Source organism: Malania oleifera, chromosome 9 (genome assembly GCF_029873635.1).
Source record: "Malania oleifera isolate guangnan ecotype guangnan chromosome 9, ASM2987363v1, whole genome shotgun sequence".
In the NCBI taxonomy this organism is placed as follows: domain Eukaryota; kingdom Viridiplantae; phylum Streptophyta; class Magnoliopsida; order Santalales; family Ximeniaceae; genus Malania; species Malania oleifera.
In genome coordinates this window covers 22,491,669-22,518,794 of record NC_080425.1, presented here as the reverse complement: position 1 = coordinate 22,518,794, position 27,126 = coordinate 22,491,669, and the positions used below count along the sequence as shown (strand labels likewise).

The 27,126-nt window shown below is 34.9% G+C and overlaps 1 protein-coding gene across 1 annotated transcript; it reads right to left on the bottom strand.

The window, feature by feature from the left end:
• Positions 1-2,906: 2,906 nt before the first annotated feature.
• Positions 2,907-26,960, bottom strand: LOC131163604 (beta-ureidopropionase). The gene is made up of 6 exons (XM_058120205.1): positions 26,593-26,960; positions 5,597-5,704; positions 4,732-4,920; positions 4,415-4,642; positions 4,104-4,328; positions 2,907-3,464 (listed from the first exon to the last, which is right to left on the bottom strand). Exons 1-6 carry the CDS (start codon positions 26,731-26,733, stop codon positions 3,108-3,110), a joined length of 1,248 nt encoding a protein of 415 aa, XP_057976188.1. The 5' UTR covers positions 26,734-26,960; the 3' UTR covers positions 2,907-3,107.
• Between the last annotated feature and the right edge of the window lie 166 nt (positions 26,961-27,126).

Genomic DNA, 27,126 nt, shown 5'->3' with positions numbered 1-27,126 from the left:
AAAGAGATTCACAAATTTTGGTGCATGAAATATAAAGTTAAATAGTTAAGACTTTTTATGATATTATCATCTAATATCAAGCGATAAAACTAATTTAATTTTTCTTAATTTAAAAGAATGAGTTCCAAAATAACTAATTGAAAAATAATAAGACCATTACATTTGTTTTGAAATATTTGTTGTCTTGCAAAATTCTCAATTTACATTTGCTTAATTCAATTTTTTTTTCTCATGAGTTATTGCTTCGTTACTACTCTCTAGTAATATAGCAAGTGAATTTAAAAAAAATAAAAAATTCAATAAAGTATATATGTATATACAATGTAAGCATATATAATCAGTCTTTAATCGTTTTTTTTTTTTCTCAATCATCTTTCTAAAACTATCTTTAATTTATAAATTATCTTATAATTACAATATTTACAAATCATGGATATATAAGTAATTTAATATATTATTTTTTATTTTAAAATTAGTTTCTATATTAATTTATAAGTTATTTCAAGAATTTGATACACTACTTTTAAATTTAAGTTTTTAAAAAATCTTTATAACTTGCTCATTATTTTCTTAATTTTTCATTTTTTCCTAAAAGTCTTTTATCTCATCTCCATCTTATTCCAAGAGAGAGGAGATGGATTTGATAAATTTATTTTAGATAATTATATTTCCTATTATGTTGATGAGCTTTGAGAAAATCAAGTGGAGTATGTGATTCAATGTAAGCATTATCACTTCTTACTTTTATTATTTTCATATATTAAATGACAACTTTATTCTTTAATTTTCACTTTATGAGTTAGAGAGAGGGGGAGGCACGAGTAAAATCCCAAATTTCATTGAGTGAGAAAAAAATGATATCGCGTCAATGATATTTTTCAAATAGCTATTCATTTTATTTATTTAATATTTTATAATAGAAAAAGTCACATTGTTACTTAGAATTTTTATTGTCTTAAATGCAAAAAAAAATATTACTATTGGATTTTTGTCTATTTTCAATGTGAGACGAACTCACAAGTGCAATTCTCAACACCTCCGTTGACATTTGATTTTTGAGATACTTACAGTCATAAAAAAGTTTGTCTTGTTATAGAATGTAAGGAAGGTTTGTATCTTTTTAGGAAACTTAATAAGACATCTGTGAAATTCTTAAAACCCTATGGGAGGCTTTTGAAATTTTTGAAATTTCAAGGAAGGTGATTGTTTTTATGCAAATTTCAAGAGAAGTTAGCGTCTTTTTCTTTAGATCTAAAAGGAGAACAAAAAGTTCTCTTTGACCTCCAAAATTTCAATGCTAACTTTTTGTTAATTTTGAATTAATAATAGGGGAAAGATTATAAGTATTACTTATGTATTAAAAAATAAATAGCATATTCATTATGATGGATTTAAATAATTTAAGGAATGTCTCACACTTTTTCTTTATAAAAGAAACGTATTCATTGAATGGAGTAATTGCATGTGGTGCTACAATAAACATTCACTCTTAATTGGCTTTTAACTTGGCTCCAAATGACGATTTGACAAACAAATTATTGCCTAGGCCTAGCGACGCATTGGATTTTAGATGCAGTCATAGTCGATCACGTGCTAGAAACCAAGGATGTGACGATAACACATTCCTATAGTTTTTTAAAAGCTTACTATCAAAAATAGATTTTAAAAGCTAACTTTTATTTTATTTTATTTTTAAAGGAAAATTTAAACTTTTAAAAGTCACAAATTTAAAACTTTGAAAACTAAAAACTTCTTTTTCTAACAATTAACTATAATCCATGTCCTCAGTTTTCTTTTCCAAATATTACAAAATTCTCAAACCATTAATTATATGTTCCAAGAAAAGACATACCCATTACAATTATCTTAAATATTTTCATACATCTTACAACATTTCTATTGAACAATCAAAAATCAGCTTTTCCATCCCTATTATTTCCTTTTCACAAGAAATTAAACAATTTTTATAACAATTTCAATCAGTCAACATTATTATTATTATTATTATTTTTAAGTTGAAGGGGGCCAAATATCCTTATGATTGTTTTGATTCTGCATGTTCTTCGCACTAAATGTACAATTTTAACCCATAAAAAACATCTCACAAATTTAAGACTAAACTATTCTTACATATAACTAAAATCTCCCTACACACCCAGACGGGTGCATGATCCTCTTAGGCTTTTCTCAAATTCGTCAGTCTCTACAGTAGTTCCAAAGTACTATGCTCTTTTTTCTTTCAAGGGATGTCAATACTTGTTTATCATTGAGGCATGGAAAACAAAAATAAAACTGTCATTCAGAGATGGAAGAGGTGGCCTCGGCTTAAGGATTTTGGCAGTCATGATCCAATTTTAGAATGTGGATTCCCCTGGCTTGTCTAATAATCGCAGTGGACTGATTTGACGTTTATCTTGAAATTGTTCGATTCCATACTTAACTTGCCTCTCATTCGATACTCGTGAAATATAATAGCCAATGTTTGTATCAATAATATTTTAATTCAAGGGTTTAGTTTTGATTCAAACTACAGCTTGGAGGATAAATTTGTGCACCATTAGAATTCACAAAGAAAAGAAAACAAAAGAAAAACACAAAATGAAGTGGAATTTAAGTGAGAAAGGATCTATTTACTTGTGAAAATAGTTTTGTTTTACATATTTAGTTTTCAAAGAATCACAAAATGCATTTTATTTTCTAATTTTTTCAATATTTCTCATCCAAATATTAAAAAAATTTAAAAAATAAGATGACATTTTTTAATTTATTTAGATGAGTAAAAACAACAAAAATAAAAACTAAAAACTAATTTCAACAACAAAACAAGCCCTTTGCATTTACTGTATAACTTCATACCCAAACTATTAAATATGTTGACACCTAAATACTAGGCAAAAACATGGAGCTGATAAAATCTTCATCTCATTATTCAAACTACGTTCAAATGATCTTACTAGTGTTGATCCCAGTCTAAATACACAAACTGAAGGTTAACATGCAGTTATTTGCAACCGGAAACACCAAAGGACACTTATTTCCCATTATATTTCATGTCCAGCTGTGTATTTTGAATATAAACAATAATTCATACCTGGAACTTCAGAAGGCTATTTGAGCAACGAAGGATCAGAAACGAGCTGGGGCTCAAAGTCTGGCTTCACATAACGGGCAAGCATCTCTGCATACAGCTCATACCGAGCAGTCATTCGGAACCCCCACTTGTCTTTCAGCTGCTTGCAGAGATTAAGATCCATGTCTGATATCATTAACCCATCCCTGTTACGGGAGAGGGATGGCGTGCAAGAAGCATCAGGCGCTGAAAAATAGCTGGATCCATAGAAATGGCCAAAATCGCAATGTTGAGGCTTTCCATCTCCAGAAGTAAATGGATTTGGGAAGATCTCAGTCCCAACACGGTTGATTGACCCAACGAAGTAACTGTTTGCTATAGCAGCGTTACGGGCCTACAATAATCAACCACAAAAATCAATTCAATTTTGGCATACAATTTGAAATTACTAGAAATATTACCTTGATTTATGGCTTATAAAATTGTAGAACCACTTAAAATTAGCACAACAATATAATATCTATTCAACTGTTTCTACAATTCCACTATGAGGACCAAGAACAAGACAATTTTTCACAATGTTTTTTAAAAACCAAAGTAATTTTATAAATTGTATGCTATGCTACCCATTAATTGAAATATCACAGGGACAAAACCATCTCACAGTAGATGTGTCACCATGCAAAGCATGCAACTCGGCTATTAAAATTGTTGTCATTGCCTAGCATTTATGAACTTAGTGGAAGGATTTTCTATCAAGGAAAAAGAACCATAATGGTCCCCTCAAAGATGGTCCAATGGTTTGACCTTCCGAGGTCTAGAGATCATAGGCTAAAGAACCATAATCTTATACTAGGATGAAGTCAAGTTATGGGTATTGGGCTGGGAGAAAGGCCAATCCCACTGCATAGACGAAGGCCAAAGAGCCTCCTGTCAATATTTAAGGGGAAAAAAAAAAGTGCACACATTCACACAGAAGAATATCCCACACGTGGATAAATAACAGAAACAAAGACTGTGGATTGAGGAAAACCTCAATGGGCCACATAGGTTCGCTGAGTTCACCAACAGTAGCAGATGGGTTGAAAACAATCTCTGCACCATTCAAGCCAAAGGCTAACCAGTTCAAAGGATGGTGCCTTCCATAACATATGTTAACAGCTATTTTCCCATATGCTGTCTCAAACACAGGATGCCCGGTGTTTCCTTCCATGTAGTATGTGCTTTCGTTGAAGTCCCCAATTCTAGGTATATGGTTCTGAAAACACTCTTCTTGTTATGGTTTCCACATGGATCACTGAGGGCAATATTGACAAATAAAAATCAGAAAGTGGTAGAATTTACCTTCCGATGCTTGCCAATAATGTTACCATGATTTCCAATTATAACAGCAGTGTTCCAGATAGTTTCACCATGATTTACATCCCTCTCAAGAATTGGACTTACAATAACCATGTTATATTTCCGTGCCAAGTTTTGAATAAATTGTGTTGATTCTCCATCAACAGGCTCTGCAAATTCACACCACCTCTTCTCCCGTGTACAAAATGCAAATGGCATCATCCATGCCTCCTGGATTCAGATGATTTCAATTTATATATTATCTGGCTTTAATTGAAAATTAATCCAGGAAACAATGCAACTCCTTTAGCACAACTCACTTGCAAACATAATATATTCACTCCTGAGGCACCTGCTGCATCAATGATGGGCGTCAGTTTCTCAAAGATGGCCCTTTTTTGATCCAGAAAAGGTGCAGTTGTGGGAACAGCAATAGAGTTCTGAATTAGACCAACCCTAACTATTCGAGGTTCCCTCAGTACCTCTTTGTCAGCACGAAAATGGAAAGCCTGTAAGAATTCAAATATAAATAACATCCGTCAAAAACCATAATGTATAAAGTGATAAACAAGGAAAAGGAGCAACATTATTATTGATTCCAATTCCAACCAATAAGCTGTCTGAACCAGTCCCCATTTGGACTCTTGAAGTTGGCCTGCTCTTTCACTATATATTTTCAATGAGTTAATCCCCTATGAAGATACATAGATGTAAGATTCTATTCAAAATCCATTTTACCACTACAATAACCAAAAACCAGCAAAGAAGCATTCTGTTTGATTTTCCATCCTATTCATTTTGATTAAAGATATTTCCATTTGAAGACAGCCTGAACAAATGTTCACAATCTATCAATTCCTCTGGAGTGGCTTTTAGACATCCTAAAACTGTCGAATCATGTAAATGTGTTTAGGGAACCTTTTAGGAAAAGATTAGACCATTGCATCTTTTTAAAACATTAAAAAAAAAAAAATCCATTGTTGGGTGACATGTCCACTTTCCAACAAGAATTCACTTTTCAGCAAGAACGCATGACATACAATCCAAACAGTTTAACTGTTTAAGGTTCAGGTCGAGCTCATATTTCTTGTCAATCCACCAAAAATGTGAACCTCTTCATCCATGCAATGGGTATACGGATACCAAAGAAAATAGACTAATACAAATAACAGTTCGAATGTCTACCTGGAGGTCAAAATCATGTTTTGAAGAGAGAGCTTTGGCAGATGCTGGCAGAGCAATGGATTCAACTGTTCTTCCACAGTTCAGCCCAAGAAGCAAGCGGCTGACTTCCTGCAAAACATCAATTGCATCAGTAGAAAATTCGCACAAATAATGAAAATCAAAAACAGAAAATAAAAATTCAATGGGAGAAGTCTATTTCCACGAAGCACAAGCATATGGGTTTAAGTATTACAAGCAGCAACTTCAAGCAAAATTGCCAAAAGTCGAGCATATCCAGATCACCTGAGAAGGGGGGGGGGGGTGACTAAAGATAATGCTATGTGATCACATTCTACTTGAAGTATTTCTGTGAGAAATTGATGCCATTCCTAAGAAATTGCAGAAGAAGCAGAGTTGGAGTCAGAATCAACATTCAAGGCACTTGGTAAGCAAGAAATATACCGTCAGCTTTGAGGCATTGAGATTCGTTGTGAGAAATTCAGAGTTTTCTTTGAGAAATTGGTAGGACTTAACAAAAGACCCCTCGGAACTTCCAGACCAGTTAGAGGGCCCTTGGTGAGGCTATATGCAAGTAAACATGCATGAGGTCCATATTTTTTAGTGTTTCTTCTTTATTCATTCCCTTGTTTCTTTGCTTCAAATCTTGATTTTCTTTCCTTCATTCTTGCTCTTGCTTAACCATCCTTCCAAGAACAAAATAACAATAAGAATAATATGAGTCACTTTGACACAATTGGTTACAAAGTAGTTGGCGATTCTCAACAAGTGAGTAAACCTACGTACCCCTTTTACTTTGATGGTTGCTCAGGCCATCACTCTTGCTTATACTGGCAAGTCAACATGAAGAGGCAGAAGAAAAGGTTGAATCTTTTAACAAAAGACATGACCAACATCCTGATATTATGGAGTATGGAAGTATTTAAGGCATTCAGGAAGAAACCAGAGCAAAAACAAGGCTTAACAAACTCTCATGACTAGTGTGTGAGGTCGAAGTTGCCAATCAACCAGTGCATGGGGTGTGTTGGGCCTGCTTTGACAACGAAATGCCCTAGTTTATTAGCCAGTTCTATGGTTATATATAGGGTTGGTTTTGTAAAATCTAAAGGGGCTCTTTAGATTCTAAAAGGGCAGCAACGTCCAAAAATTTTTTCGATTACTACTGTGTTTTTCGATGACTCCACAACTTGTTTCTAGCCTTTGATGTTGCAAATGATCCTTCTATAATGACAGGTCTACATAGGATTATGAGATTTAGGATTTGGATTGGCTTGCACTTAGGGTTTAGGTCGAATGTTGCTCTAATACCATGTTGAAGTATTGTGTAAATTGGAATACTTAATCACAATGATAGGTCTCTCCCTCTATTTACAATATATGCCAAGTGCCTGACATTGAGGATATTACCCTTGCTAACTCACGCTTACTAACAAAGCAATAACACATTGTAATAATGCTAATATGACCAAAGTAATGAGTACACCTTGAATGGACTGTTGATCTTCCTTTGAGAATAAGAGAGTGTACTTCTTCCATGCATAATACAAGGAAGAAAGATGAAAGTGGTCATCTTGCCTCACCTTTCTAGATTGTCTAAACACATTTACAGTAGCTGGTAAGATTTACATGATGAACACTCACCTTTCCCTAAGGAGCTTTCTATGCTATTCTCACTTCACTAGGAAACATCAATATGACCAAGGAGTCATACTTACTAAGGCACAAAGAAAAAAAAATTTAAATGGTGGTTACCCATCCTGTATGTGCAAGACAAGCAATCTAGGCAAGCATAATGTTGTGAACAAGCTTATCTCATTATGTAGTCAACGTCCTCGTTGTCTTTGTGCAAGGTACTCTTCGACTTTGCCCACAAATGGTTGCATGCTTTTGCTAACAACCAAAATTTTTCATCTCCAAGGTCCTTGCACTTCACTAAAAACTTACGCCACTTCTTTCTTGACAATGTGAATCCTTTGTTTGTAAGGATATGTTCAACTTCTTGTTTGTCAAGTTGTGAGGTCTTTTTCTCTAATCAATATCAGTGATGAATATACTATGGAAACTAGGGATGCACCGTCATCCATTCTAGAGGATCAACCTTGTAAGAGGTCAAAATTTTGGCTAAGATGGGAACTGGTCCTTTATATTCAGGAATTAATCCCCTATCTTGATCCCGTAGTGACTTGATTGGTTCTGGATGGAGCTTAACCACCACCAAGTCACCCACGTTGAAATGCAACAATCTTCTTTCATTATCTACTCGCTTCTTCATCCGATTGGAAGCTTTCTCCAGATAGGCTTAGGCAATCTCTGCATTCTGTCTCCATTCTTCAATGAAGATTTATGCTCTCAAACTCTTTTCACACAGCTCATCCATTTTATTAGGTGAAGCGGCTAGCTTAGAACAAGCTCCAAAATGGACTCTTGTTCATTATTAAGTCTCTTAGGCAATGAAACAGAACTGAACCATGTCTAGTAGCTGCACCCAATTTTTCTAGTCGGCAATAATGGCGAAAGTATTCCTTCATTGAATCTATGCATCTTTCCATCTCTTTACAGAGGGTAGCTCCAATAGATGTCAACCAATGAATCAGGGATTCTCAAAAGCCGTCCAACAATTTTGGTGAATGTTGCGTCTCTATCAATGAATGCTGTGTCTCAATAACAATGTCTTGGCAAACACCATTACTGCCCAACATTTTTTAAAAACAAGTTTATTGTCTCCTCTACTGCACAATCCTTAATTCAAAATGTGCTTAACCGCAAGTATAAATCCTGCATCCCCAACTCTGGGTAAGTTGGTGATGAAGTCAAGTAACACACTCTCCCATGGTCTCATTGGCAATTGAAGAGGCTCCAACAGACTTACAGTCTTCTTTTCGTCCATCTTCTCTTACTAGCAAGTGAGACAGGTTCAAATTTTACTCAACCACCTCATTTCATAGGTGTGGCTAGTAGTATCATGATTTTGAAACCCATCCAGTAGTACCATGGTTTTGAAATCCGTTTGATCTAATCAGATTAGGTTTCATCTGGGTGAGACTCATGAACTAGAAATTGCTTGACTCAATAAGAAACTGGCAGACCCCAAGGGAATAGCATCGAATTGGATTCAAAGCTAGGCCAACCTATTAGCCTTTCACTTTTAAAAAAAAAAAAGGAACAATATCATGCTAAAAAGGGTGGACGTGATTTGATCCCTGTACCTCAAGGACCATAGCTGCAGTCCCAGCACGCCAACTCATGTTTTGTGTACAAATTGAAACAAAGAAAACACACAAACACACAAACATATTTTATATATTAATTGTGGTAAGTAGTATTTACACATATATGTAGAACTTAAATGAACATATTTATTGAATAAAAAACTGCACTTCTATCTTAATGAAATACGTAATAATAATAGCTATATTATTTTTTTTTAAGAAAATATTTTAAGAAAATAAGGAAGTGATACAAATTTGATCTTCCATTGATGATGATGATGATGATAAATACTATAAAAGACGTTAATCATAAATTATAATTACCTTTTAGTCAACCATATTAAAAAATCATCACCAACACTATTGTTAGTATTATAATTATTATTATTACTATTATAATATCGCTACTTCGACCACCTGCTTAACCCGCCAGTCTGATTGGTCTGACCGACCCATGGCTTCGCTGAGTCGATCACCGATCTAAGTTTTGAAACCATGAGTTGTACCTCTACTTCAACCATGCCAAAGTCCAACACCATCCTAGGTGGCCTGCTCATGTCATGACACTCTCGTAATAGTCTTCCTTAGATCACCAACTTGAGCACAAAGAGTTGGAGCGTCATCTAACCAAAATTGCATGCTTTGCCCTTTCCCACCAACTTCAAGAGGTTTTGGGTTTGACAAAGTTCTCCTTAATATGCTCCCGCATCATTGTGGTAACTTATTGTCAAGTGAGTTACAAGGTCACAAGCCCTATGGGTTGGTTCAAACACACTAATTTGTGCTTGAAAAAGAAAACAAACTTTGCAAATTCTTACCAACAAGCCTACTTTGGGGATACATTTGGTTGTGTAATGAAGCGACTGAGTTGTCTATCTTCACCACAATCTTAGACCCAAACAAGTGATATTGCAATGCTCATAGATATAGAATCATTGCTAGCATCTCCTTTTCTTGATTTGTGTACTTCTAGAGCTTGATTAATCTTACCATTCTCATACATGATAGGATGCCTATCCTATAACAAGAACCCATCAAAAGTATGGTCTCATGCATTTATTTGTGCCTCAAAGGGCTTCATGATGTCCAGAAGAAGCACCAGATCCCTTATCATGGCTTCCTTCTTCAAGTTGTAAAAGTCTCCATAGCACTCCTGCATCTAGTCCCACTCATGACCTTTTTTGGAAATTCAATTATTAGATAGTCCTCCTTAATTACCCCTCCACGAATTTGCAATAATAGCAAGTCCAAGAAAGGAATGTTGCTCCTTTATTGTCGTTCGGATCTTCCAATCTTAAATAGCTCTCACCTTCTCCATATCCATCCAAATTCGACTTATTCAATCACATCAAAGACCACTTCTCTTTCCTCGCACATAAAATGTTCTCCTTTAGCCTGTCAAACACCTAGATGCTCTTCATGTTCCTCTAAAGTAAAATGATAGACAACAATGTCATTTACAGATACCACAAAAAACTTGTTGAGGTAGTCATGAAATACCTAATTCAACCCAAATGGCATCACCAAGAAATCATAAGCCTTACACTGCGTCATGCAAGAAGTCTTTGGATCATCCTATTATCATCTTATAGTAGCCTAACCGCAAGTCAAGTTTGGTAAAGTACAAAATGACTTAGCTAAACAATTAGCGGAATAGATACTTGTTGTGCAATTATTTTGTTGAATGCATTGTAGTCCACACACAGCAACATGCTCCTATCATGTTTACTCTAAAACAATATCTCGTCAAGCTACGTTCTAACTCTTAAGGCATCATCTGATATTGGCCCTTTGAGAGGCATCAATAGGTAGCAACTCGATCTTATGTTCTACCCATCATTGCAAAGGCAAGTTGTGCAGTAACTTATCTGGCATTACAACTTTGTACTCCTCCAAAACACCTTGAATGGCATTAAGCACCAGCTCTTGTGCTACATCTTCATCTACCAGCAGCAAGGCAATATACTGCGTTCACTCCTTCTCAAACCCTTCTTGGGTTGCATGGAGAGAGGAACTTCTCATCATCTCCTCTCCTTGCCACAACTTGCTCCATGCAAGGGTGATCACCCATCAAGCAACCAATAAACAGAAACAAACATCATTGCATGTCTCACCCAATGACCAAGCTTCAAAGTCACTTGCTTGGCTACTCCCAAATTAGACTAAGTTGCGGAATTAACCACTTTTATGCATCATGAGTCCCTATCCAACTTCAAGTTGAGTCTTCGCAAACAAAGTTATGGGCAAGGTCTTACATTTCGATTTTGACTCAAATTTCAAAGCTCCAAAAGTACGGAAATTTCAATAGAAATTTCGATTTCGATGTCAATTTCGATTTCGATTTGAAAAAATAATGGAAATCAGTAGTAAAACATGGAACTCCTTTATGAATCTTTAGAAATGAAGAATAGACATAATAATGTAAGTTTTAGGACTAACATATATTACGAGTAAATACATCTATGCTGTGTATAAGGTGGAGAAGTTGTAATATAATATGTGCGTCAAACATATTTGTAAGATAATATACATTAAACGTATTTATAGAATCAGTTAATACAAATGAAATTCATTAAGTATTTAAATATTATTTATTTTACAAATAATGATAGTTTGTAAATGAATGGGTAAATAAAATGTTGTTGTAATTTTATTTTTTCATATAATTTCAAAAACACTTGTAATAATTTTTTTTTTTTTGATAAAAATAAATTAAAAGAGAAATCTCATTTCACTCCTAAATCCCTCATTTGAATTTTGAGGAAATTTCATTGCATAGTTCAAATTTTGATAAGTTTCGCTAAAATTTTGAGATTTCGATAAATTTTGAATGATTTGTTGAGATTTTGACGGAAATTATGCAAGACGGAAATTGACTGCCATTTCGATTTTGAGGCTGACGAAAATAAGAAATTTCGACAATTTCGTGGAAATTTAAGACCATGGTTATGGGTAGCCCAATTATTTTAAATAGCATCCGCAACACTACTCTTGCTTCCCGCTACGACTGTTACCATTACACAATGCTACCCACTACTGCAATTTAAACTAGGGGTGCCCAGAATCCACCATAGCACGATTGCTCTTCCTGTTGATATTTAGATCCATAAACTTAACCCTTTAACTTGGGGTAATTTTAGGTTCTTCTGTTTAGCTTTCCAATGCGTTGAGTAACCACATTTCCTCCTCATCGTCATCATGTCCTTGTGACCCCTCCACAATAGAAGCATGCAAGGTATAAAACAATAACTTGAGAGGGCCTCAACATAAGGACACAACCTCACCCTTACCACTACATAAGTTGAAATATTAAGACAAGGATGCTTGCTTTTAAGTTGATGCCTTGGTGTCAACTCCACCACTTTTGGATTTTCCCTTCTTCAGAGACTTTCTAATGTTTCCATCCAACAAGCCACTCTCCTTAGGCATGGGGAACTCTCTTTTAACGTAGTTCGTTAAGTTTTTTGGAATGCAATAGGCAAGTCTTGAACTCTATGTTGATGAAGTTTGGCCCTTGCCTATGATTTCAAACCTTCAAGGAATAAAACAATTTGCCTTTCTATGACATGCCCCAAATATCCAACATCAAAGTAGAGAATTGTTTCACATATTCTTTAACAGTGCCAGTGTGCTCTCATTGTTTGCACCAAGCATTGTATTCAACATTCTCATGAAACAATTGGGCCATAAATGTTCTCTCCATTTCTAAGTATCAATTATACACTGACCATTTTGAATCTCATTGTACTTGGTACACCATAGTTTAGCATCCTCACTCAAGTACATTATTGCCATACTTTTGCCGCCTCTAAGTCAATAGCATAGAAGCATTACTCCGGGCCAAATAAGTTCTCAAACTCATTAAGCATCACAGGCACCCCCTGTATTCTTTCATATTCTACCCTTAGAATTAGAATAACTACCCAAGTTAATCTTGGCAGTAAGCTCACAAATTTTGTGTTTTACCACTTCGACCGTATCATAGAAATCTTCAATCAATTCCTCAACCCTACTTTTGTTTATGGAATCCCTCCAATAAATCAACATGTTTCGTAAGTTGAGCCATCACTATAACCACATGGTTGCAATATCAATTGTGCCTTTAGCACATCAATTCTCTCAATATAGTGTCCAACATGGTTCTCCATGCTTCACATAATCCTACAATCTGAAGGCAATTCAATCAAGAAGCGACTAACCAAGCTTTGCACAACCACGAAAAGCACTAGGGCCAAATACTTCACACCTTGTGAAGACCAAGTGGTAGGCAACGCTAGTTGTAGCTTACCAACTTAAACAGTCAGCCAAAAGTAAACTTTAGTTTCACCGTATGAACAAATTCACAACCATCAAATGCGAATAAAGCAAGGCAAAAAACATGAAACCAAATATGAGTCACGCCATAAGTTGTAAAGCAACCCAATTCATTAATCACCTCTTTAGGCAACATGTGTTTAGTGAGAAAGACAAGAAGGCTAAATACATTTACAATAGCTAGTAAGTTTTTCAATCATTGATAAATACTCACCCTCCCATAAGAAGCTTTCTATGTTATTTTCACTCCATCACCATGAAAGATCAATAATGACAAGGAACCATATTCACTATTTTCATTAAGGCACTATCGTACTCAAAGAATAAAACCTACAATAGTACTTGCAATTTTACATGATGGTTACCCATCCCCTATGCAGAAGACAAGAGGTCATGGGCAAGCATAATGCTTTGAAGAGTTTGAACAAGCTTGGCTCATAAAGTTTAGCCACTCTCCACTCCAATGGAAGTCAATACAAGGTTTTGATTAGCTAAAGGCAATGAGGCAAAGACTTGGAAATTGTGACAATGTTCATGCATATAATAGGTAAATTGACCTACCTCACAATGACAAGGCTAGACATATAATTTGCACTAAGACTGGTTGGTTCATCTATGCATAAACGAAAGAAAACTCGTCTGGCCACAATGCAACAAATTTTAAGGCATGTGAAAGGAACTATCAACCTCAAAGTTTTATAAAATTAAGGAACGTGTCATGAAGTTTGATTATCGAGTATGTGTTCTCCATTTCTCTTGGTGTAGTAAAATACAAGCAACAATGTCACTATAAACTACAACAAGGGTGGTGTAAGAAGTAAATGGTTAATGCATTTTGTGGAGGATCCTCACCAAGTTCATTATCCATTGCAACTATAACGTGATAGTTGATCAGCGAAACGTAGAAATCCCCATTCTATGCAAAGAGTAAGCATATAGAGGTGCATTATCACTTATAGTGTGGTAATATCAAAATGAAGCCCATTCAGACTAAAGACCCAAGTACCATATCTATTCAATTAAAAAGGCACCTTTGTATAGCTATTAAATTAGGAGAGACTAGTGTTAAGAGACCACCAATTTGCTCTCTCTCATATGGAAGGCACTAGATGCCTCAAGTTTGCTACATAGTTGGTTGTACACGACAACCCTCGACGTTAGTAACCAACCTAGTGCAAGTATAAAGAGGAGAGGGCCTCCATATATTTGTGTGTGCATGATACTAATGAGTGAGAGGTGCATAAGGTCTGAGAGTTGTTGTGGATGTAGATGGGAACTGTATTCAAGAATGTAAGCGCATGAATTGTGGGATGTGCTTGAGTGTGTGCGAGTGCATAATACCTTAGGTGTGAGTGCATGATTCCGCGTAAGTCCAAGCCAAGTGTTGAGCACAAAATTTGTTTGAATACAACAAGAACTAAGTCCCGCTAGATGGGTCGGTTACATGAACCCTTTTCCGCCAATTCACCTGATCGAAAGCATTTTCCTCCATCAGATTCAAATTTAGGGCACCAAATTTGTTTGAATATATAATTAAAACTAGTGGGGTCACCACCCACAACATCAACCAAAAAAAAAAAAACAATAAGAAACAAGATCCCAAATATCAAACCTCCACATGCTACTATAGCCATTTTAATCCCTCATGTTACATATTTATTTTACCATCAGAACTAAGGGCACATTCTACTGTGAGAAAAAAAAATTAAAGGGGTCATGCCAGTACAACTGAATATGCATTAGAAAGGTCAACCCCTAAAATAACCTGGCTGAACTTCTAACAGTTCACCCACTTCCATAGAACAATATCGTGGCAAAGTAGACGTAAGTGGTCATATTGGATCCTTGGGAACCATCACAAGTAGGGCTGTCTATATTTGAACAAGAATGTCGTGTCATCCAAGGAGCCTAGAAGAAGGTGACTTGCATAGACAAAATAGCCAAACCAACCCAGCTGGCCAGTCAATCTCAAAGATCTTATTGGCCGGAAAACTAGAGACGACAACCATGATCCCAACCTTACCAATGTTGGAGGTGCACTAATCAATGAACACCTGAAACCTACTTTCTTTTCTAACAAAATCAAAATTAGGTCCTCCTGTCAGTCCTCTATAATGAAATCATGCCAAATAGTGTAACACATGTGCCCTGTTGGAGATGTTTCAAATTCTGGCAGTTTTCTTTTTCCTTTTTTTTTTTTTTTCTGGTTAATGGCAGCAGTTTTTCTTGGTGTTATTTCAATTGTTTTTTTTTTTTTAATTTCCTCCAACAGCTAGATGTTAATCGTTGTATTTGAACAATAAAATATCATTAATCTGTTGCAATAACCAGCTGGAAGTTACTTCTCTGTGCAGCCTAAAAAGGCTACCTCCAGTCCTTTCCAAAATACATCCAAAAAACATCTCCCTTTTCTTTCTTACATACTCATTTTCTCCATCATCTAACAATAGTCTCTAGTAGATATTTTATTATTTTCTATCATCTCATATTTGTTTCTCTTCCTTCCTCTAAATTGGCTAACCGCATATTATAGCTCCTAAAGCTTTGGAGTTTGTGAGTGCACAAAAACCCAGGCCTTGCTCAGTACTCCTGGAGACCATGAGCGCTGTGACTATTTGCACTGTGAGATTTTCTCCATAGCCACAAAATCAGTTTTAAAGACAGTGGTCCTACTACGCCTCAGCTTCTCTACAATAATTTTTTTCTCTAGATTAATTTAGTTATTGTCTGACCACACCTTAACTTTCTTACAATCTTGAAACCGATATGGCCACCTTCAATCCTACACCAGAGAAACTACTAGCTGATCACACCCATGTGGAATCTTTTGATGGGACCAATTACAAGTGCTAGAAAGCAAAAATTTATTTTGCCTTGAAAACACTGTCAGTGGTCTATGTTCTAGAAATCCCCGGTCTCAACCAGAAGGAAATAATAACCACAACATACCAAAGTGCGAGGAAGATAACGACAAGTGCAAGAACTACATTCTCAATACTTTGGTAATTGAATTTTATGATGTTCACTGTATGTATGACACTACAAAGGAAATATGAAAAATTTTCAACAAGAACTACATCACGAAAAACGCTGGAACCAAGAAATTTGCTTGCAACAAATTCCTGCACTACGAGATGACAGACGAAAAAACAATAGATCTTCAAATTCGAGAATTTAAAAAATTGTTGCACGATATGTTAGGATAGAGAATTGAAGTGAATGATGTATTCCAGACAGTTTCCTGATTGATAAATTGCTACCATCCTTGAATGAGACTAAGGGAACTTTGATGCACAAAAAGATGGATATGAACTTAGAACTACTTATTATCTACTTGAGGATAGAGAAAGCTAATAGGAAAATGGCGGTTCAAAATAATGAAGTAATGGGAAAGGCAAGCTTGGTGGAAGATGACCAAGTGAGATCCAGGGAGAACTTACGGAACTAGGAAACAAGCTAGGGAGAGCTTCAGCAACAAAAGGTTCAACTCCAGAGGGAACAACCAAACCAACAACTGGCAGTACAACCAAATCAACAACTAAGGAGATGATCAAAATAACAACCATTTTGACCAGTGTTTTAAAAGGTGTTCCTGAGGGCGCATCTTGAGCATTTTGGGCATAAAACACCCTAAGGCAAAACTTCTCAAATGTGTTCGCCTTAGGGGCTGATGCGTATGCCTTAGGCCAAAAGGCGTGATTTTTACACCTCAATTGGGAATGCGTATACCTTTTGGGAGCAGACATAATAATATAAAAATATTCACAGAAAAAAAAACAAATAAAAAGATCAATTAGGGCTTGACAAGCATCAACCCTGCCCCCTCAACGAGTAAAGGTCTTGCGCAGAGCTCTTCTTTCTTCCAAGTTTTCATCTCTATTTGACGACTCCTTCTAGCCTATCATCTCTTTCTGACGAGTGACGAGTGACGGCCCCTTCCAATCTCTCGTCTCTCTCCAATGACCGCTTTCGACCTCTCATCTCTCTCCGGCGACCCCCTACAGCCACTCGTTTCTCTCCGCAACCCCTTACAGCCTCTTGTGACCTCATCTCTCTTTGGTATCCTTCTCTGATGTGCCTATGTCTCACAGAGTGTCGCTTTCTACTTTGAGGTCTCTTCTCCAACTGATTCAACTCAGGAGACTCTGCCAGCATCTCAAATCTATCTCATTCTCAAGTCTCAACTGAACACTAAAAGTCAAGGTGAGTTGCACTTGTAGCTGCTTTTGAATTGTTTTCACTATTCGCTTTTCAATTTTCACAAATGATTTATGAATTATGAAAAATTGAAAAATTTTGAAAGAATGAAATTAATGAATGAGCTAATGAAACCTTGCTCATTTAAGAGCTGCCGTTCTAATTTCCAATTTTCAATTTTCATATTTCAATTTCAGTTACTGCTGTTTGAGCCTGTTTCAAATTTTCACTTTTCAATTTTCAATAGTTATCCCCTAATTCCCTTGCTGTTTATTTTAGTTTTTTACTTTTTCCCAAATTGTCCACAACAAAATATTGAAGATCTGCTGTTTCTCAGCTGATCTTTTCCTCATTTCCAACAAAGAGCTCTCAATTCTGAAAAAAAAAAAATTTAATTTCCTGCTGCAGCTACTGATTGTTTCTGTTCAATAAACAAAAAACATGCCTGAAGGTGAATCAAAGGGGCAAAAAAGGATTTTGTTTGGAAATACATAAAAGAAGTTGATGGAGAAAAATATCTTAGATGCAAATTTTGTGATCAAACTTCAGTGGGACTGTGAAAAGATTTAAACATAATTTGGTTGGTACAACGAAGGGAATGAAACCCTACCCAAAAGCTCCTCAAAATGTGAGAGATGAGTGCAAGATTGCTCTTGAAAAATTCCAAGAAGAGAAGTGTTAAAGAAATGATCTTCTTGAAGAGATTGAGATGGGTCCAAGAGGAGGGAGGGATTGAGAGTACTTCTTCTCCATCACTTGGAGATCTTGAGCAACAAAAGAGTGGGGGTGGTCTTAATCCTAGGGCTAGAGGTCCAAGGGATAATTTCATATCTTCACTGACCAAACAAGCCACTCTAAACTCAAAATGGAAGAAAGAAGAGACAAATGAAGTGTGTGGGAAAGTTGGTCATTCTTTGTTCAACAATGCTCTACCATTTAGTTTGATGGATGATGTATATTAGCGTATTATGGTGGATGGTATTGTTAATTATGGGCCAGGTTTCAAGCCTGCATCTATGCAAGAGATGAGGACATGGATCCTTATTCCTTAAAGATGAAGTGAAAGACATTGATGGCATGTTGAAAGAACACAAAAAATCTCAGAAGGAATATGGATATTCTATCATGGTTGATGGATGGACAAATGGGTGTTCAAGGGTCCTGATTAATTTCCTTGTGAATAGTCCTGCTAGTACATGGTTTTTAAAATCAATTGATGCTTCTAATAAAAAAATGGTGATTTGATGTTTAAGTATATAGATGAGGTGGTTGGGGAAGTTGGTGAGGAGAATGTTGTGCAGGTGATAAGTGATAATGCGGAGAACATGATAAATGGTGGAAAGAAGCTTATGGAAAAGAGGAAGAAGCTGTATTGGACTCCATGCGTTACACATCGTTTGGATCTCATGTTGGATGATATTGCAAAATTGAAGATCCATACAACCACAATCCTAAAGGCTAAGCAAGTTGTGAAATTTATTTATAAACATTCCTATGTGCTTGCAACAATGAGAAAGCATTTCACCAACAACAAAGAACTCATCCGCCCTGCAATGACGTGCATTGCTACTGCATTTTTTATACTTCAAAGCCTGTACAAACAAAAGCGAGGCCTTCAATCTATGTTCTCTTCGGAGATGTGATGCACTTCTACACATACAAAAATGCATGAAGGTATAAGGACTAGCTCAATTGTTTTATTTGACCAACATTTTTTGGCCTCACGTGGCTTATGTTATCAAGAGTGTTGTCCCTCTTTTGTTTGTGCTCTAAGGGAAGTTGATTTTGAGGAAAGACCAGCCATGGGGTTTATCTATAAGTTGATGGATTCAATAAGGAAAAAATTGCTGCAATTTTTTCGAGAAATGTCAACTATGAATTTTTTCTAGAAATGTCAAGTATGGACCCATTTGGAGAAAAAATAGATGATAGATGGACTCCACAACTTCATCACCCTTTACATGCTACAGGATTTTATCTAAATCCCCAATTGCATTATAAGGAGAATTTCTTTGATTGTGAATAATTGAAGAAAGGATTATTTGAATGCACGGATAGAATGTTGGGATATGAGGACAGGCTAGCTGCAGACATCCAATTGAATTTGTTTGATAATGCACGAGGGGAATTTAGGAATCTAGTGGCTATTGACTCTAGAATGTTGAGAACCCAAGTAAAAATAATACTTCAATAAAAATTAGCTAATTAGCAATAGTATTCAATCCTTGTTTCTTCTTAGAAGTATGTGTTTCTCCTTTTGTAGCTGCTTTGCGGAAGCATTTTGGGACAAAAACCCCAAAATTGATAAAGTTTGCTATTCGTGTTCTTAGCCTAACTTGTAGTGCTAGTGGGTAGGATAGGAATTGGAGCACATTTGAGCAGGTTCTTAGTTCTTACAAATGCCATGTTATTCTTATTTCACTCAAATATGCAAATATCTTCTAACATCTAAAAATTTAAATGGCTTAAACTCAATTGTAGAATCATATGAAAATAGGAATAGATTAGAGCACAAGAGATTGAATGCTCCAGTTTATGTGAAGTACAACACCAAATTGAGGGAGAGAGCTATAAGAAGAACACAAAATTATGATCCAATATTGGTGGAGGAAAGTAGATTCAGATGATGAGTGGATCACTGAGAAGGAAGAACTTGTCGTCCCAAAAGATACTTCTTGGTTTGATAATGAAAATCTCTTCAAAGTTTATGCTATTAGAGCTTTGCTGCAGGTAGCTTTTGAAGGAGATAATGCTCAGGCAACAGAAGCTTGTGGTAGCTTGCATTCCATAATTCCTAGCAAAACGAAGACTAGTCATTATTGTGAGAACTTAAGTATGTACATATCAATAGTCATTTTTGAATCTACTAAATTATCATTTTATAATTCCCCATTTCTTCTAAGTCCTAACCTATTGCTTTATTGAATATCTAGGCACTCAATACAAAGGCAAGAGGCCAAAATTGGTCACAATTGAGGAAGACGATGATGTTGAAGTGGGGAAGGGGGAATTTATAAGTAGAAGAACTCCTACTATAGATGAGTTCGAAAAATATGAGGACTTCAATGAAGACCTTGATAGTTCCCTTTGAACTTTGTAAATTTAGATTTACATTCTTAGAATCTTGGATGATGAGATATTGTGATGCCTTAATTTGGCTTTTTCTCTTCTTTTCGTTATGTTTATTTAAGAGTTTAATTAAAAACCAGACCGGACCTGCCGGTTTGACAGGGTTGCACCGGAACCAGTCAAGTTACAGGTCCGGATAGGAAGCTTGAACCCGATTTTGAGTGAACCGATGTCAACCGGTCAAACTCTGGTTACTCAGTCCAACTCGGCAAGACCTGGCAGGTCAACTTAGGTTTGACTGGGTTTTCATTAAAAGAAAAATTTGCTGCATTTGCAGCCTCCTAGGTTTGAACCTAGGACCTCCTACCTGAGGTCGGAAAGCCATACCACATGAACGAAGTTGCTTTGCATGTAAAATGACTATAGTAAATTTATATACATGTAATATATGCATCTAAAATATTAAATTCATCCAAATTTAAAATATTTTACCTTTAAGTTTTGTTTGAAACTTCAAAATATTTAGAAAATTAAAATTGAACATAAAGGAATTTAAAATTTTTATACTTAGTTATACAAAGTGAGGAAGAAAACAAAATATATAACAAATTAATTTAAATTTTTTTATTTTGGTATATTATTGAATATTAACATTTATTTTTTCTTAATTTGAGTAATACTAAAATAACTTTTTACTCATAATATAAAAATATAAATAAAAAGATGAATTTTCTACTTTTTTTTTAATCAAAATAAATTCTTGATCCAAAACTATGTCGTACATAAATTTAAAGTAAATAAAACTCTATATTACATTTAATATTTTATTAATCAAACAAGAAATTTGACTCCTTTAAATAAATTCGAAATATCAATGTTCTCTCACATTATTATTAAATATTTATTTATTTAACTTTTAATGATGATAATAATTATCAATATAAACATTCTTATTACACACATATATGTATACATATATACATATATATATATATATATATATATATATATATATATCACCGGTTCAACCACCGGTCCGATCGGTTGAACTGACCCAATAGCTTCATCGGGTTGCTCACCAGTCCGGGTTTTAAAACTATGGTTTAAACTTTAAAGCATGAAAATGGTGTCTATTTTGTGCTGTTATGACTCATGCTTATCTTGTAAGATGCATTATTTGAGTTTGTTAGCTAAACTTAGCCTATATGATACTTAAGAATTATGTTTTTATTTTTTTCCTCCATTATTCTAATTTTTTTCTCATTTTGATACTATCTAAAATTTATTTATTTATTAATTATTTTGAAAAATACAATCCCAAAAGGCTTATGCCTAGTGCCTTCCAAAGGGTAAAACACCTCACCTGACGCCTTCACCTTTTAAAACATTGATTCTAAAAATCAACAGAGGCACAACTCTTCCAACATAAAGAAGATACGAAGTAACTGTTATGTTTGTGGTCGACCTGGACATCATGCACCTCAATATAAGTTTTTCCAGAGGCGTGGTAATAATAGACTTAGTAATAATAACAATAATGAGCCCCAAGCCAATATAGTGTAAGGTGAGTGATCGCTGCTATGGTATCCAAGGTGAATCTCGTGGAAAATCCACGTGACTAGGTAGCGGGTACCGATGCCACCAAACATATATGTAGTGATCATAATCTTTTCAACATATATAAAAAGGTTGATAAGGAATCAGTATTTATGGGCAATGCCCAATCCTCACCTGTGTTAGGAAAGGGTATTGTGAACCTTAAGCTCGCCTCTAGAAAAACCTTAAGTTTGACTGATATACATCAATACCAAACAATAGGAGAAACTTGATTTCTAGATCCATCCTCCATAAGGTTGGTATCAAACAAGTTTTCAAGTTAGACAAACTAATCTAGACTTGTAACTGTGTCTTCTCGGGTAAGGGTTACTACAATAATAGACTGTTCGTGTTGATTGTTATTAATGGTATGAATAAAAATATTAGTTCTTCTACTTAATTAGTTGATTCTTTAGATTTTTGACATGATAGAAAAGGACATATAAAATTTGCTTTTGTTAAAAGAATGAGGAATGTAGGTCTAATAGCAAGCTTAGCTAACTCTAATAAAGAAAGATTTGAAATTTGTGTAGAAGTTAAATTTACTAGAAAACCTTTTAAATCTGCGACAACTAGAAGTACATAATTATTAGAACTCATTCATAGTGATTTAAGAGATTTTAAAAGTAAGATGAGTAAAGGTGGTAAAAAAATATTACATAACCTTTGTTGATGAGTTCTCAAGATATGCAATAGTTTATTTATTAAAACCAAAAAATGAAGCTAAAGATGCTTTTATTAAGTTAAAACAGAAGTGGAAAAAAAAAAAAAGGAAAATCAAAAGACTAAGAACTGATCGAGGAGGAGAATATGAATCAAGATTTTGAAGTGAATTTTGTGAACAAAATTGGAATAATACATGAAGTAGCAGCTTCTTATACAGCTGAACAGAATGGCATAGCTGAAAGAAAAATAGAACATTGAAAGATATGAAGAATGTAGTGTTAGAAAGTTCAGGTTTGCCTTCTAATATGTGGGAGGAAGCTATTCTATCTTTTAATCACATACTCAATAGAATAACACCTAAGAAAAGTGATAAAACACCTTATGAATTATGGAATGGCTATAAACTCAATCTAATATTTGAAAGTTGGGGTGTTTAGCTAAAGTAGGTTTGCAAGAAGTAAAGAAAAGGAGCATTGGTCCTAAAACTAGTGACAGTTTATTTATAGGATATGCTCAAAATAGTGCTGCATATAGATTCTAAATTATTAGATTTGATAATAATGTGTTAGTACCGAATACAATAATAGAAACATGAGATGCAGAATTTTTTTAAAACACTTTTCCTCTAAAACATAACAAAGAAATAGTAGATAAACATCTAATGGAAAAGAAATTGTTGACAACAATGTAAAAAATCTTGAACAAGTAAAAGAAGTAGAAATGAAACAACTTTTAGATATGACTTTGTAACAAATTTTCTAGTTGAAGATGATCCACAATATTAACAAGTTGTAACTTCACTAGATGCTATATTTTGGAAAGAAGCAATTAAAGATGAATTAGAATCCCAAAAAATAAATAACAAATGAGATATTGTAGCCACATGGACATGAAACAGTAGGGTGTAATGGGTATTCAAAAAGAAGTTGAGACCAGATGGTAGTATTGATTAGTTTAAGCTATATTGGTAGCCAAAGGATATAACCAAAAAGAAAGAGAAGATGTTTTTGATACTTATTCACCAGTTACAAAGGTCACAACAATTAGAGTTTTAATTGCCCTAACTTCTATATATAACTTATATAAACACTAGATGGATGTAAAAAGTTAAAAACTACATTTTTGAATGCTGATCTAGAAGAAGAAATTTATACGGAACAAGTGAACAACTTGAAGGTTATAAGGTAGATGGTGCTAAGTATAAATTTGTAAATTAGTTAGATCTTTGTATTGACTAAAACAAACACCTTTACAACAACATGAAAAGTTTGATAACATTCTTACAAGTGATGGCTATAAAAATTAATGAATAGGATAAATACTTGTACTGCAAATTTGATGGTGATAGTGGTATAATAATATGCTTATATGTTGATGATATGCTAATATTTGGCACACCAGTTTAGAAATTGTCAAATCAACCAAATTGTTTCTTGCTTCAAAATTTGAAATAAAAGACTTGAGACAAGTAGTACATGAGCACAATGCTATTTGCATATACCAGTCACATTATGCAAGAAAACTTATGAAAAATTTTGATCATATTGATCACACACCTGTTAAAACTCCATATGATGCTAGTTTATGATTAATGAAAAATAAAAGTGATTCTGCTACTAAGGTTGAGTATGCTCAAATAGAGGGTTCTTTAATGCATTTAATGAATTATATGCCTAGATATTGCATTTTTTGTATGTAGACCTAGTAGATATAATCATAATCCTCGGCATTACCACTGGATAACACTAAAATGGGTGTTGAAATATCGTTAGGGTACTATAAATTATGCACTATTTTATTGCAGATACCCTACACTTGTAGAAGCATTTTCTAATGCTAATTGGATATCAGACACAAATTATGTCAAGTCTACGAGTGGCTATGTTTTTACTTTGGTCGATGCTGCTGTTTCTTGGAAACCCCAAAAACAAACATGTATAACGAAGGTCCACTATGGAGGCAAAGTTTGTAGCTCTAGAGAAAACAACTAATGAGGTTGATTGGGTAAGGAATATGCCAGCAGATATTCCTTTGTCAGTTAAACTGGTACCACCCCTGTTTATATGTTGTTATTGCCTAGCAGCAATAGCTTGAGCAAATAATAAGATCTGTAATGGAAAAAGTAGGCATATATGACTAAGACATAAGATAGTGAGAGAATTAATCTCACTTGGAGTAATCACATTAAGTTATGTGAGATGAGAGAGAAATTTAGCAAATCCTCTAACGAAGAAACTAGCTAGAAAGCTAGTAGAAGAAACGTTGAGGGCATGGGTCTTAAGCCCTTAACACAAACTACTAATGATGAAAACCCAAACTATGTGATTAGAGATCCCATGAATTAGCTTTAATGGGTAATAACAAGTTTATCGAGCACTATTATGTTTTGTTCATCCCTATGACGTTGGAGTAGTGCAACTACAAGATTATGAGATTAAGTTTATTTTTAATGAATCCATAGCCTTTGTTAGGTGGTGTGTTTAGTTATAGTTACATACTTGATGGATTCACCTATATGAGTGTGGAAATGGGCCCACTTCCTATGAAAGTTTAGTGAGCTAAAACTTTCTAGAGCATTCATGAAAATTTAGGTATGGTGCATGACCTAATTGTACCAACCTGCGAGGAGCCTTGTATTTAGAAATGTCATGTGAGTTGTGTATTTATAGAGTTACACTAAAAGAGGCTTGTTCAAGATTATAAAATTCGCCAAGTTCTTGTAACTCACAGCACACATTCTCTAAGTGCAACTCAAATCGAAAAGTATTTTCACCCTTTGCATGACTTTTCATGGTCACCCAACCTCTGTTTTTCTTTTGTTTTCATTTTTGTTTTGTTTCACAATTTGAAACATGTGGTGGATTGTTGGAAATGTTTCAAATTCTGATAGTTTTCTTTATTTTATGGTTAATGGCAGCAGTTTTTCTTGGTGTTATTTCAGTTATTTTTATTTTGCTTAATTTCCTCCAACAACTAGATGTTAATGGTGATATTTGAACAGTCAAATACCATTAATTTGCTGCAATAACCAGCTGGAAGTTACTCCTCTATGCAGCCTATAAAAAGGCTACCTCCAACCCTTTCCAAAACACAACCAAAAAAAACATCCCTTTTCTTTCTTACATACTCATTTTCTCCATCATCTAGCAGTAGTTTTCTATCAATTTATATTTGTTTCTTTTCCTTCCTCTACATTGGGTTACTGTATACTATTGCTCCTAAAACTCTAAAGTTTGCGAATACACACAAATCCGAGTATTGCTACGTAATCCTGGAGATCGTGCATGTTATGACTATTTGCACCGAGAGATTTTCCCCATATACGCAAAATCAGTTTTAACTTTTAAGGACAGCAGTCCTACGACATCTCAGCTTCTCTACAGTAATTTTTTCCTCTATTTAATTTTGTGATTATTTGATTACACCTTAACTTTCTTACATGCCCTTCTTGAGTGCTTTGCATGATTTCATGGGCCGGGGAGGACTGATAGGAAGACCACAGTGGCCCTCCAGGATAAGGCTTAATTTTTTCACGAAAACTAGACAACTAATACTACTAAACTTACTCATTAGCATATAAGAAAATTAATTCAATTACAAAATGATCTAAGAACCAGATCCTCCAAATGAAGATTTAAATCTATTCATTTCATAATGAGTTTTCGGCGGAATTTCACCAAATGGTCCCTAGAGAATCAGATCATGAAAATTAATGAAAGGATAAAGCATGCATCATCCTATATTCGATCAACCAATTATTTAATTAATTAACAGAATTTACAAAATATGGAAGAAAAATCTACAAGATAAGCACTGAAAAGAGCTCGCGCGAAAATTCGTTGGCCTAGGAGTACCAAAAAAAAATTTATCAGAAGCAATCCGCGATAACTGTTCATCACAATTTTCATAGTAAATGAGAAATAGAGCGATGCAGTGAGGTCGTTATACCTCGAAGACTTGAGGTTCCAGGGACGAACTGAGGAGGCGATGAAGAGATTCGAAGCCGCAGATGGAACCGACATTGAGACTGAGGGTGGGTTTTCCTGCTTCTCCGTTAATGGATTGAGCCTCCTCAGTGCCCTCCGCCATTGTTATATGTTCTTCCACCCTTGCCTCTGGACAGCAGAAGCAGGATATCACTCGGCTTGGATCAGGAATCAGGATGGAACGACGGAGGACTGACGTCCATGATTTTGACTTTCGAGTCCTTTCAAATTCGATACTCTCAGCTCAGGCGGATTCACGAATGGCAGTCCGGCGTCGGGGCCGGTACGTTTGGTTGCCAATCATGGACAAACATCATTGTCAAATATTATAAAAATTATAAATTTTTAAATTATTTTTATTAATTTTTTTCAAATTTTTAGAATTTGAAAAAAGCACTAACCTCCAACTAGATTTGACAAAAAAACAATGAACTTCCTAAAATTTCAAAAATTATAAGAACCTCCCTAGAGATTTCAAAAATTCTAGTGGCCTTCC

Bases quoted from the DNA above. Each gene is read 5' to 3' on its own strand.
- LOC131163604 (XM_058120205.1), bottom strand. From the start codon at position 26,733: ATGGCGGAGGGCACTGAGGAGGCTCAATCCATTAACGGAGAAGCAGGA. The intron at 4,643-4,731 runs GTGAGTTGTGCT...ATCTGAATCCAG, and splicing joins TGAATATATTATGTTTGCAA to GAGGCATGGATGATGCCATT. The intron at 4,329-4,414 runs GTAAATTCTACC...GAGTGTTTTCAG, and splicing joins TTATTGGCAAGCATCGGAAG to AACCATATACCTAGAATTGG.